At 32.9% G+C, this 14,445-nt stretch overlaps 1 protein-coding gene and 1 pseudogene across 9 annotated transcripts in view; both read right to left on the reverse strand.

Annotated features, from left to right (window-relative positions):
• The window catches only part of LOC105233013 (mucin-22), a 107,692-nt gene that overhangs the window by 32,316 nt on the left and 60,931 nt on the right, over positions 1–14,445 (reverse strand). Inside the window, exon 1 of one of the 9 annotated variants that reach the window (XM_049452075.1) lies at positions 325–509. The exons of the other annotated variants lie outside the window; for them this stretch is intronic. Within the exon in view, the coding sequence (XP_049308032.1) occupies positions 325–361 (37 nt within the window). The 5' untranslated portion in view covers positions 362–509. Of the gene's footprint in view, positions 1–324; positions 510–14,445 lie in introns of those variants that run through there. 9 annotated transcript variants of the gene reach the window in all.
• On the reverse strand, positions 3,265–11,772 carry LOC125777399 (jerky protein homolog-like; annotated as a pseudogene).

Here is a 14,445-nt window from a genome sequence, read left to right on the forward strand (position 1 = left end):
TATGCAGTGAAAAATTAAAATTCGCAACACACAATCGAGTGAGCATGTAAGTATGCCAGCGAATCGTTGCTGTTGAGTATACTGCAAAAGTTGATGTTACTGTATAATATTGTTTTATTTCTCAGCTTTTTGTTGGCTTCCTTGTTATAACATTTTGCAGATTCTGTTGAACTTTATTTATTTTTATTGCCGTTCGTTGGAATTTGTCGCTTACAATTATGCAAATGTATTTGTATATATGTATTATATCTATGTACTTATGTGAGCGTGAGTAGTTCACTGTTTCGCTGTGTCCTCACAACTCACCTATTTTATTATAATTACCTTTATATTGTTTATTTTTATACCATTTCTTGCTCATCGATTGTGATTGTTGTTGTTGATTTTCTTTATTTCAGTGTGGGTGCGCTCGTGTAATAGCCAAGTATCGATAGTCTGCTTATCATATTCCTACGCTAGAATCGCTTGAGAATTAGGTCGGACGTGTGTGGCATCGTTGAGGTGGCTTTGCTTTGTTGTTGTAACCAAAAATAGCTAACTGTTGCTTTTTTGGTAAATAATGCTTCTTTCGTTGCCAAATGCTTGGGTATTTGAAAATACATAACTTTTATTGAAAAGTTTTGTGACAGGGAACTAAGTAAGAAGAAGATTGGACTGCATTCATGCAAAATTTATACATATATATACTGGACAATCTTGGGGTTACCATATATCGACGTTTAAATAAAAAATATATATATTTTAAATATTTATAAATAATTAAGAAAAAAATATATTGAAAAAAATATATATATATAAAATGATTATCAAAACATGAAATGAAATAAAATTCTTTATTAAATCTTCCTAATATTGTATTAAAATTTTTAGATGTACCTGTAAATACAACTTAATATTACTAAATGTTTCATTAAATTTTTTCGATAATTTTACTGTAGTTAATTAATCAAATTGTTATTTTAAAATTTTTCCATTATTGTTTTAAAACTATAACTTAATAAAAACAAAAGTTTTTTAAGAGTTACAAATTTTGAGGTCATATGAATGTTAGATAATTAATAATTATTGAAATGGCACTGAACATAAAATCATATTTATGACAGAACTAATGAAACAATTATGTAGTTTGAACCTCAAGCCAATGAAAATTTATTATTTTTCGGTTAATTTTGTTGAGTATAATAAATCAACCGCGCGAGATCTCTTTGATCGTGATGGTGGCGAGGCATTTAGCATCCAGAATTGTCGTTTGGGGACAAAATAAGAAGAAATGTGGTTAATGTACATGAGAATACGAAAAGAAGTGCGTAGGTAAATGTGAAACTATTGATGCATGAAAAATTGTTGTTAAAATTAAATTTTTGCCAATAATTTCGTACTAAAATGGCCATAAAAACCAATCAAAATTTTGATACGTACTGCTTTGCAATATCCAATTCTATAGATAATCTCAAAATTTTAAATCGTTCCGTTAACAATTGTGAAAATTTTTTATTTTTAGTGGTATAATTTTAAAATTATTATTTGAAACCTGTTTACTTTTCTTTACTTGGTGTAAATATTCAAAAACAGTATTTGATATACTCTGTAATTAATAAAAGTTATTTTTATAAACTATAACTTTTTTTTGAAAAACTGTAAAATGCTTTGCCACGAGGATGACTTTATTGACTTCGATATAAATTCTAAGGCTTCTAAATTTATTTTTAATTAAATAATAGTATTATTCAAATTGTAATATTTCTAAATTCAATATATTTAATAAAGTTTTAGAATAAAAAGCAAATTATTTTTTTTGATGATGTGAATGCTTTTACATTTCAATTATTTATATATGGTCCTTACGACCTTCACAAATAATTTTGTATAGTTTTCTTCCCTAAATGCGTTAAATGTAATTTATATTCTCAACTAAAAGGCATCGTTTACCTAACAAACACCAACTACAATACTCAAGTTTCAAATAAATAAAATAGTAGCCACACCGTTGCTGTTTATTTTTTAGAAAAATGCAATTACTCGTATTGCATGAACTCTAACATAAATACGTGAACATGCAGCAATCTTAGCCAATTAGTGATTTTGGTTATGGGAAATAATGGAAAAATTGAAAACAATGCGAGTAAGTTCGTGTCTTCGGTTTTTGCACAACACATCAGCACTCTAACACAAACGGACACATACACACTCATATACATGTGTATGTATATGCATGCTAATGTCGCAATTACCCAATGTTTATCACTGATTGCGAAGCTAATTAAACGAACTCGAAGAATAGTGAAACCCGAATGAGCTTCTTACACATATTAACATACATATGTATATTAGGGTGTGTCATTCTGAGGCCGATCTCCAGTAGTCGAAGTGGATAAAGAATCGGTTCTTGACATTCGAAAAATCGATTATTTTACGAGAAAACTCGATTCTCGAGTAGAATCGGGATCGAGTTTACCATCCCTACTGGCAGCCATCGGGGCACATATAAAACCTCCGCACAATAACCACCACAAAAAAAAATGATTTTTTTTCTATGTAATTTATATGGAAAACAGAAAATTTGAAATAGGCACCTCTTAATATTAATATTAGGAGCTCATCTTTTGAGTGACTTTTTTTACACATTTTCGAAAGTTTTGAGCCTGTTTTTCAGTTGAAAAAAAAGGTTGACTCAGAATGGCACACCCTAATGTATATGTATATGCATATGACTATTCTCTTATTTTTGTGCATACATCTGTAAACTTATTTGAAGCTTTATTGGTTGATTAATTAAATTGAGGCAAAATCGCGTGCTGAAATCACTTTAATTCAATGCGCTCGAAACTGTTCGTTGCTAACAAATTCGGTGGCAATCAAATTTTATTTGTTTGTGCAAATCGTATGTATGTATGGTAAATTAATTGAAAAAGCGGTGTGTTGCATGTGACGAAGTTGGCTGCAAATCCGGGGTTTGTAAAAAAAATGGTGGTTTGAAATGAAGAAATCATAAGCGTTTATTACTATTGCGATCTAAATACATATATATATATATATGTATATGCTTGTATATATAATACGATATATACATAATTGGCCCAAATCGACTATAAAAAAATAAGTAAGTAAAATCAATTGCGCTAAGTATGCAGATTTTGAGCTATAATATTTTCAACTATAAAAACTTTATTCTCCAACATTTTTAGAAATGGAAGTGATATATATTAAAATGAAAACAAATACATAAAAGGAAATGTATAAAGAATAATAGAAAAACCCCTAAAAATGTATTTATTTTTAAATAAACATCTAGCCAAATTTTTGTCTTTCATGAGATAATTAAGTTCACAAATTAAACATTTTTGATACCAAATAATTACTACAGGAGTAAATTCCAAAAAATGGCAATAAGTGTTAATACAATTTTCGTTAGCATTAGATAGACTTTTTTATGGAGGATTGTCAAAAATCAGATTAACAAAAAATGTTGATGAAAAGCTTGAAATAATTTGAAAAGTATTTAATTTGTAAGTTTTGAATATTCTTAAGAGTTTTAGTGGCACTGTACAACACATGGATGGGTGTTGGACCAAACCAATTATTTTCGAGAAAAGGAGACATATGTAAGTACAGAATTAATTTAAAATTTAAAAAAATCAAAACATAAAAATATCGTCTAGTTTGGTTTGATTCAATGTTGAGAGGAAAAGTTGGATTTACCGCACAGTGTAATCAAAATATCTAATAAATATGTGCTTTTTAAAAAAGAGTGGCCAGATAAATAATAAATTCACTAATTTAATCTGCTGCTTATAGAAAAAGAATAAACATATTTCAAACAGAATATTACAAGTAGTTTTAGACATGAAATATAAAGTGGACTTGTAAGGTTTTCAGTTTCAAACGAAATGTCTACGAGTGAATAGAAAGCGGTATAGACTTTGTATTAAAAATAAGTATACGAATTTATACATACAACTTTAGGTACAAGATTGAAGTTTCTATCTGGTTGAATTAAATCAAAATAAAATGAAAAAGGCTTCGCATCTCATAATAGCATTCTTAATGGACGGTGATAATCCTGTTTGGATGAAACACTGGCTACAATTATGCCAAATATTCTGGAGAGTTCTTACTGTTTTATTGGCTCGTAGAGTTCATGACATTAAATATGCATAAAAAATTTATTGGAAAACCCCCATAATGAAATTCTGGAGGGATGGTTATGATAGATATTGTCATAAAAGCTATTTTAAGACTAAATGAAGAAAGTATTTAAGTTAGAAAAAGATGCATGTTTCATGAGATTATGTAATATTTTTTAGAGTGACAAAAACTTCTTATTGAAAAATAATAACTAATATTCACATAAGTTAGCTTATTAAATCCACTATATGTAATTATTTTACTTACATATGTCGCTACTATTTCTCGTACCTTTAAATATTACAATATATTATATTTTAATTGTGTTTAGCAATTATTCCTTCTGTTCCTCTACTTAATTTATTATTTTACTTCATTTCTGATTATTATCGTAATACCAGTATTTTAAACCTTTTTCTGGTCATTTGTCTTTTATTACCGATGACCTTCACGCGTTGTGGCTATTATTGCTATTATTATTTAACGATTAACAGCTGGAGCACTATTTCTAACTACCGCGATGAATATTTCTACAAACTCCCGCAGCGCTTTTACTTCCTTATACCAACATTATAACCTACATAAATGTAAAGAACGAGCACACATTTCGCACGCTGCTTGTTAGAAAAACCATAAATTCTTCAAAAATACTTAAAAAAAAAAACAAGTAAGGTAAGGCTAAGTTCAGTTGTAAGCTGAAAATAATATCAATTTTTAGCATCTCGACATACTATTAACAAAAAAATATTCGATGGCTTCCAATAAGGTACCTCATATATTGACCAATACATAAGGCATAAGGTTAACAGAAAGTTTGAAAATCCTTTTATTAGGTATAAGAAGACTTAGGGAAATGTTCACCCGATTTTATTCATTTTAATCAAAGGAAACCCCTGTTATTGGAAAGTTATACTCTCATTAAGATAATTTACAGCGCACTTTGAGCAGTTTTCAACGAAACCTTTATAAGGAGAGTAGTTGACGTTGTCATCCAATTTCACATATTTTCACACAATCGGAGGAAGTGCCGAAAAAAGTTTGCTCTAAAGAAATTTTGTTATAATTGCTTTAGTAGGTTGTTAGATGTATACACTAAATTGATTAGAGGTCTGGAACACGGTAATTTTCTCAGTTCTAGTAAAACGTAAAAACAGTTTTGTATTATATAATGTAGCTAAATTAGTGACCTCTCCATTGTGCCAAGGAACACCGGTAGGAAGTTTCATCACAATATCTCAATTTTACTCAAGTTATCGATGGCACAGACCGACGGAAGGATATAGAGTTTACTCAGCAAGATTAATTTTAGATTGTACAAAAAACCGTTAGGTGAATCGACATGTTGCGAAAGTATAAAAATATGGATGCTAAAATTAATGTTCTATGTTCGGTTTCGATTTAACATTAAATTAAAATGGCACTAAATGCTGCGAGCACTCGAGCACGTAACTTGCTCTTTATTGAACTAAAAAGTGTATGCGAGTGTGTCTGTGGTTGTGAGGTAGAAATTAAATAATAGAAAAGAAATAAAAAAATAGCAGTCCAAAAAGTTATTAGCTTTAAGTCGGCTGACTGCCCGCCACTTTAACACTCGGATTCAGTTAATAACTATGTATTATTTTTTTCATCAACATTTTTGTATTTTTCTTACACGTTTTTCTTTTTTTTCAATGAGTTATTATTTTACTCAGAGGAAAACTAATTCGGCTGTGTAAACTGACGTTGAGCAATACCAAAAGCTCCGCCAGGATCGGGAAGGACCTCACCGAGCTGACTCCCTTTCATGCGACTTCTTCAATCTGCTCTTGGAGAAAATAATTCGAGCTGTACAACTTAATCGTGGCGTATTGTGATGATATTGATATCATTGGCTTCAACACCAGCGCCGTTAGTTCTCCTTTCTCCAAACTGGTTAAGGAAGCGAAGCATATGAGTCTGGCAGTGAACGAGGGCAAGACGAAATATCTACTGTCATCAAACAAACAGTCGTCGCACTCGCGACTAGGCTCCCACGTCACTGTTGATAGTCATAACTTCGAAGATGTAGATAATTTCGTCTATCTTGGAACCAATATTAACAGCAACAACAATGTCAGCCTCGAAATCCAACGTAGAATAACTCTTGCCAACAGATGCTACTTTGAACTGAGTAGGCAATTTAGAAGTAAAGTCCTCTCTCGACGAACAAAAGCCAAACTCTTTAAGTCGCTCATAATTCCCGTCCTATTATATGGGGCAGAGAGAAAAGTTCTGTGAAAGATTTATGGTCTTTTACGCGTTGGCCACTGCGAATATCGCATTAGATGGAACGATAAGCTGTATGAGATAACGTCGTCGGCGACATTGACATAAAAATTAAAAGACAGCGGCTACGCTGGCTAGGTAATGTCGTCCGAATGGCCGAAAACGCTCCAGCTCTGAAAGTATTCAACGCAGTACATGCCAGGAGAAGCAGAGGAAGATCTCCACTCCGTTGGAAATACCAGGTGGAAAAGGACCTGGCTTCGCTTGGAATCTCCAATTGGCGCCAAGCAGCGAAAAGGAAGAACGACTAGCACGCTGTTGTAAACATGGCTATAACCGGGTAAGTGATGTCTACGCTAATAAAAAAGAAAAAATTATTTAACTCATTCATGTTTATTTTCGTTCTTATTACAACGTTCTTATTACAATTTTCTTTGTATAACAGTGCAGATGATGTCGCTATACTATATCATTACTCATATCCCACAGCATTGGTGTATCCCCCGCCAAACTTATGATGTCATTTAAAATCTACTAATTTCTGCTTATTTTCATATTTCTTAATTTGACATCTCTCACTTGTGCGCAGATAAAAGAGACGAAGTTGATTTATCTACGTATGTACATATAATATGAAACTGTGAACGATTTGTCAGCTTCACCTTAAAATTCTTAGCTATACGCAAAAGAAATCAACAACAAAAGCACACCTGTTTTTGGCTCTATAGTGGCATTGTTATATTGTGAATTAGCAAGAATAAGCAACATGCAGGGTTTCATTTTCAGCAATTTTGATATAATAGAGAAGAAGAGGGAAAGATATTGAAATGATATGCTAAGTCTCCAGCTGGATGGTACATATTTTTATTGAGATTATTAGACGTTTAATTTGACATTGACAAAAGTTTCATTCAAATATGCAATTTTGGGTATGACGCGTAAGCTAGATATTCATAGATATAATAATTTCTTAATATTAATTAATACTATTATATTTGGCAAATATTTATTTTTAATTATTATATTATCAAAATTTTGTCAACGCAAACAACCATGAAGCAGCCGAAGAGTTACAACAGGAATTACAGGCCTTGAGATACAATATGGAGAAAGCTGAAGTCAAGATTTTTAACCAGATTTTAAGACTCGGTTGGATGTTTTCCGAGGAATTATCCATTGTTTAGAAAGACTTTAAATTTGTTTCTTTAGCGTTTTATTTCCTTTACAACATATAGCGGAAGCATAATTTCAGAGGAGGTTTCAGAGTTTCTCGAATACTAGTGAAGAAGTATATATATCTGAAGAAGAGTGAAATATATAGCAATGTTCAAAATAAGTATCAATGAATTTCCAAAAATAAGCCAACGGGGTTGTTATTATCGTATAGTTCGTCGTTAAATCTCAAAAGAGATCACATTCTTACACTGACATTTTCATTTGTAGCATGAAAGGCAACCATAATTGGGCATAAAAATTACATACGAACATAGCCACGTTTCCACAGCAAATTTTTCATACTCAAATTGCTTTGAAAATTTATTAATTTATGCATTTATAAAAAGGCAAGCCGAAACATTCGCAAGCCGATAGCCAACCAACACATTAAGTAACTAAGTAGCTAGTCGACTTTCTAAAATTCTTTAACGCCTCGTCTGGCTAACGCTACTTTGTACGATCAGTATGCACAATTACTTGGGAGTTGCGTTCACCCGCTTGGTTGCATGTCTATTGAAAAAAATGGGTAAAGAAGTAAATGGAATGTGAAAAAGTACTTAACATTATTGTTGCTTAAGAAAATCAAATGAAAATCATTCATAACAGTACGAAAATTTTTGTGAGTAGTTTTATGTTGGAATATTGAAAAAATTCAATAAATTTACAGATTGGACTTAACGAAATTTTTGTCTAAAAGCACAAGAAAAGGTGCATGTCAGAATAACATATTTTTTTTATTTTCTAAAATGGAAAAGCACGATTGCAAATTGAAAATATTTGTTCTTTAAGCAATTTCAGCAATTCGACCTTTTTTATCTTCGCGCCCATACAATGTTGGCCTTCGACTTCAGACTGTTAGTTTTGCATTCTGATCTGCGTTCGACATCCGCTCTGTGTTATTGGACAGAAAAAATCCTGTACATATATTGGAAAATCAAATACTCTCTCAGTCGCCCGTCACGGAGTCTATCTATATCTATACATTCCGAAATCCTTCTGAAAATTTAACCAAAGGAATCACGTGTCATCAACTCCAAAAATTTCAATGATTTAATAAAAGATTTGAATCTAACAAAAACTAAAACAGAGTTGTCGGCATCGCGATTAAAATAATGCAATTTACTGAATTCTAATATTCGAATATATCATCAAAGAAAACGATAAGAAAAAATGTCTTGTTTTAATAAAGAAAATGGAGTCTGCTTTTGTCAAAAATTTGAAAAATTGGTTTTCTTTTAATAAAGGGTGATCCATTTCGTAGTTCCCTACATTTTTAAAGAAAAAACACAGAATCTTCAAAAGAAATGGGGTATGCTTGTCATCATTCCAAAGATAATTTTTTGGCTTTTATTTTTTGAAGATTATTTCTGTCAAATGTTGGCCGAGACTACGTCTCCTCTATCCGTTGAGTCCGATTTTCGATAACTCGTTGGAGCATTTCGTCTGGTAATTGACGAATGACATGCGTGATGTTTTTTCCAAGGCCTGAATAGAAGCGGGATTGTTCGCGTAGACTTTAGACTCTACATATCCCCGAAATCATGGACTTCAAATTCAGACATCAAATAGTCTGTTATTATGGCGCCATAACGGTCGACATTGATGGTTACGTTCTCACCGGCATCATTTTTGCAGAAATATGGACCAATGATTCCACCGGCCCACAAACCACACCAAAGCGTTGTAGCGAATGTGACAACTTTTCTTGTTTACATATCCATTGAGACAGAAACGGGCCTAATCGCTGAACAAAGTTCGAAAACGTCGGATCTTCTTAGATCTTATCAAAAGCCCATAGAGCGGAGCGATGTCGCTTGGAAAGGTCGAGCGTCTGCAGTTCTTGCACAAGCTTTATTTTGCACCACGTCGTTCCATACGTCAGTCCAAGTTGCTGCGAACGGCGCCGAATCGACCCTACACGGTCTTCGTGTACACTCTTAGCTACGGTTGCTAAGATTTGTAAACGTTGTTCAAATATAAGTCCTCCCATGATGACTTGCTACAGGATATTGAACAAAATTAACATTGTCATATTTGTGATTGTGCCTTCTGTAACGTAACTTTCGTTTGATTCAAGTCCCAGATACAGTAAATACATATACAGTGGTACTCCAATATAACGAATGATATAATGTTGGGACCGTTCGTTAAACTGAAATATTCGTTATATCGGAAACGAAAACTAAATTAATATTGGTAATAGTAAATAACTATTTATTCATGAATTCATAAGCATTGGTTGAAATAAATAATAATAAAATTAATAAAAGTTGAATTTTATAACAAAAATATGAGCATTATTCAACTGAAAAGAAATTTGTTATGCTCATTTGCTTTTGTGGGCAAGAAATTTTGAGATCCTGTGCCTTTTGATGCAGGCTTTTCAATAAAAATATTTTTTCCTGTTCCACGTTAATTTCTTCAGACCATTTGATACTCTCAAAGCAGTCGATGGCATCAGTATGCTTTATTGGCGGCACAGCTACAACTGCAGCGGTATCACCATCGTCCTCGTCTGAAATTTCTAGAGCTAGTTCATTTTCAGCACTCGGGTTCTCTTCTACATGTACATTGTCTACACTGTTCCTTTCTTCAAAATCATCTGTGTTGAAGTTTGTCTAAAATTTTATTTGAATATTAATTTAAATTATTTCTGCAAATACATGAGTTAAGCCATATCTGGGGAAACATTGTATGGATAAGAGAAAGTGTGCTATCCATAACAGAAAGGTCTTCTCTGAATCGCAAATCTGCTAGAGGTATATTGTCCTCATCATCTTCATCGTCAGGTGTGGTTTTATTAATTAAAATGTTTTTCCAACACTTCTGAAGAACAATCCCTGAAACGTTTTCCCAAGCTGCAGCAATAAGTTAGACTGTATTGAAAAGGGTGAGGTCCTTTAACGCTGTGTTTATATTTTCTTTTTGCACTACACTGCTCAGTAAAGAATTTCGGTAAAATAATTTGGTGAGGCGAATCGCGTTCTGGTCCATCGGTTGAATTAAAGCCGTTACATTCGGTGGCATAAACACTGTCCATATTTTTCCACCAAATCTTCTTCTGATGAATGACTAGGAACGTTATCCAGGAGTAATATTGTTCGCTTTGGTAGATTTCGACTCTCAAGAAAATCTTCAACCTATAATTAAAAGTATTATTAAGGAGTATTGAAGTGAAAATTGTTGTAATATACAAACCCGAAGCACAAATTTATTAAAAAACCAGTTTTTAAAAATTTCGATATTCATCCACGCGGATTTTGAGTGCGCATAGTCCACGGCAAGTGTTTTGTTTTTAAAGGAACGAGGGTTTTTTGATTTTCCTATTACAAGAGGCTTTAATCTCATTGTTCCCATTGCATTTGAGCATGCAAGAATTGTAACTCGTTCCTTGGATACCTTTCGGTCAGGTGCTCTGTCTTCATTAGCCTGAACTAGAGTTTGGTTCGGCAACATCTTCCAGTAAAGTCCAGTTTCATCAGCGTTGAGAACTGCATCAAGACTTATGTCATTTTTTACGATAATTTCATTTAATTTTTTTTTGAACGGCGCCATATTCTTTTAAAATTCGGATCCCAAACCGTTTTTTAAATTTACAAAACCAGCCATTACTTGCCTTAAAATTTTCATTGGGATATTTTGTATTATGGATTTGCACAGCTTTGGCTTTTAAAATATTGCTGTTAATAGGTACATATGTGCTTTTCACGCTGGGAGACAAACCATTTATATAAAGCCTTTTCCATCCTATGATTACAACCAAAACCAAATACAAACGCCATACATTCGTAATATCGAGTTCATCCAATTTCCAGCTTTCGTTATATAGAGTCAGCAATGTATTGAAAAACAGCGTTCGTTATATTGAACATTCGTTATATCGGCGTTCGTTATACTAGAGCACCACTGTACTCGATAAATTAAAAGACAGTGTTGCTTAAATTGTTTCCTTAGTCGATATCGCGAGCTATTGTTATTTATATCAAAACCCGTTTTCTTTCCGTACAATATTTTAATTTTCCACACATTTATTGCACTCACATTAATCAGAGCCGTAATTGCGCCATAATTTATGAATATTGTCGCCCATGCTTATGCAGTATACGAAACAGGTTGCAAAGTGTGTAAACAGCCTATTCTTAAACAGACATCCACCGCTAATATCGGCCACGATGCTGATTGAATGGGCCAATTGAACATAATTTATTAGTCTACGAAATTTTCAACAAAACGTGTCAAAAAAACAAAGCGAATTGAGCGAAAATATACAGATTAAATGACTGTATTTAAACTGGCTTTCAAACTGTGCATGATACGATGCTTATGTGTTGGAGTTTTTATATGAGTTGCAAGTAACGGGTGATTTTTTTGAGGTTAGGATTTTCATGCATTAGTATTTGACAGATCACGTGGGATTTCAGACATGGTGTCAAAGAGAAAGATGCTCAGTATGCTTTGACATTTCATCATGAATAGACTTACTAACGAGCAACGCTTGCAAATCATTGAATTTTATTACCAAAATCAGTGTTCGGTTTTTTTTTTTTTTTCGGACAAATTTTGTTCAGCGATGAGGCTCATTTCTGGTTGAATGGCTACGTAAATAAGCAAAATTGCCGCATTTGGGGTGAAGAGCAACCAGAAGCCGTTCAAGAACTGCCCATGCATCCCGAAAAATGCACTGTTTGGTGTGGTTTGTACGCTGGTGGAATCATTGGACCGTATTTTTTCAAAGATGCTGTTGGACGCAACGTTACGGTGAATGGCGATCGCTATCGTTCGATGCTAACAAACTTTTTGTTGCCAAAAATGGAAGAACTGAACTTGGTTGACATGTGGTTTCAACAAGATGGCGCTACATGCCACACAGCTCGCGATTCTATGGCCATTTTGAGGGAAAACTTCGGACAACAATTCATCTCAAGAAATGGACCCGTAAGTTGGCCACCAACATCATGCGATTTAACGCCTTTAGACTATTTTTTGTGGGGCTACGTCAAGTCTAAAGTCTACAGAAATAAGCCAGCAACTATTCCAGCTTTGGAAGACAACATTTCCGAAGAAATTCGGGCTATTCCGGCCGAAATGCTCGAAAAAGTTGCCCAAAATTGGACTTTCCGAATGGACCACCTAAGACGCAGCCGCGGTCAACATTTAAATGAAATTATCTTCAAAAAGTAAATGTCATGAACCAATCTAACGTTTCAAATAAAGAACCGATGAGATTTTGCAAATTTTATGCGTTTTTTTTTTTTTAAAAAAGTTATCAAGCTCTTAAAAAATCACCCTTTACAAGTCTTTGTACATAAGTGGTATATAACGATTATGTAAACATATTTGTTGCTCTATATACCTTCATTTCATACACAAGACTTCTAAGCTGTCCGAGAGCCGATCCGCTTAGTCAGCCGCTTGAGTCCACATCCATTTTAATAAGTTTACATACATACATACATACATATGTACATATGAACAATGCATTGTCTTCTACCTGTTGGTCACTTTTATTGATTTTACTCGATCAATTTTAAATAAATATATGTACTTACATATTTATATCTTACATCGCTTTTATTACTTACCAACAAAGTTGACCAGTTTAACTGGTTGTAAGTAATCGCAAAATACAATTCATAAAGAATTACAAAAAAAAAGCATGAATAAAAAAAAAAATTATTATCACTACACACACACATCGCAGCAATCCAGCAGTGTCTACAGCAACCGCCCATTAAAGATTGTATAACAATTGTTGCTGTAATCGCAAGTGCGAGGGCGAAACTAACGTCGCCGTTGTTGTTGTTAATCACACACCCATATATTGTTTTATATTTGTAATTTGCTTATTCTTTTTTCTACACAAACGCTTGTCTTTTGTTCTGTAGCACTATTATATTGTACCTTTGAATGCCTCAAGTTGACCACTCGCTGGCTAGCAAAAACTTGCAAACCTGTTAACACCGTCACCATTTGCATTTGCTTAAAACAACAGTTTTCAGATTTAACCACAGCTATGGTTCTACATGGTTCCAGTTTTCTTTTACTTCCCGCTGCTGGAGTCCGCTGCACCTACATTTACTGCCACACCTCCCCAACCATTTGGTTACTTTTTCAGTCGAAGTAATTGGCATGATCTACTACTATGATTTAATTATTATTATGCTTTAAGCATAAATAATATGCAAATGTCCTTGAAATATTGACAGCTTGGCTGAGTTTTACATTTTGTTGGTAGTGAGCGTGGATTCGAAGTGGGGTGGCGCAATAATAATGAGGAAAAATATTTGCAGAAAATATTATTGGATAATCCTAAAACAAGTTCCATTATTTTTTCTCGACATGTATTTCTTTGTGCGTTTATGTTTTTTATATTTAATTTATTTTTTATAACTAACTGGTTTTTGTATTATTTATTGTTATTTTTGCATTATTTGTTATTTCATTGGTTCAGTACTTTACGAGTTATTTTAATTAATATTGCTTACCCATTTATACAGTAGTTTCGCTTTTAAAATAATTAAAAATTAAACCAATAATTTAACTCACTTAATTTATTTCACAGAAATTGAGGTTAGGCCAATAACCAATACCCTCTGCAAGATTACCTGATGACAAGTACTTACTTAAAATATTCTAGTACAACCATGAGAAGTTTGCACAATTTGAGAATCAAGGTTAGGTCAGCATGTTGTTAGTTAGAAAAGAAAATACCATCATCTAATAATATTATAGAAGCAGCATAACAACATAAGTTTTGAATCATTTTAGATTTTTGCCTTTTCTTATTTTCTTATTCCAACTCGCTTCAACTCAAATATGCGTAGTTTTATATTTATTTTACAAAATACCAAGATTACCACA

The sequence above is a fragment of the Bactrocera dorsalis genome, chromosome 3 (genome assembly GCF_023373825.1).
Source record: "Bactrocera dorsalis isolate Fly_Bdor chromosome 3, ASM2337382v1, whole genome shotgun sequence".
Lineage (NCBI taxonomy): Eukaryota > Metazoa > Arthropoda > Insecta > Diptera > Tephritidae > Bactrocera > Bactrocera dorsalis.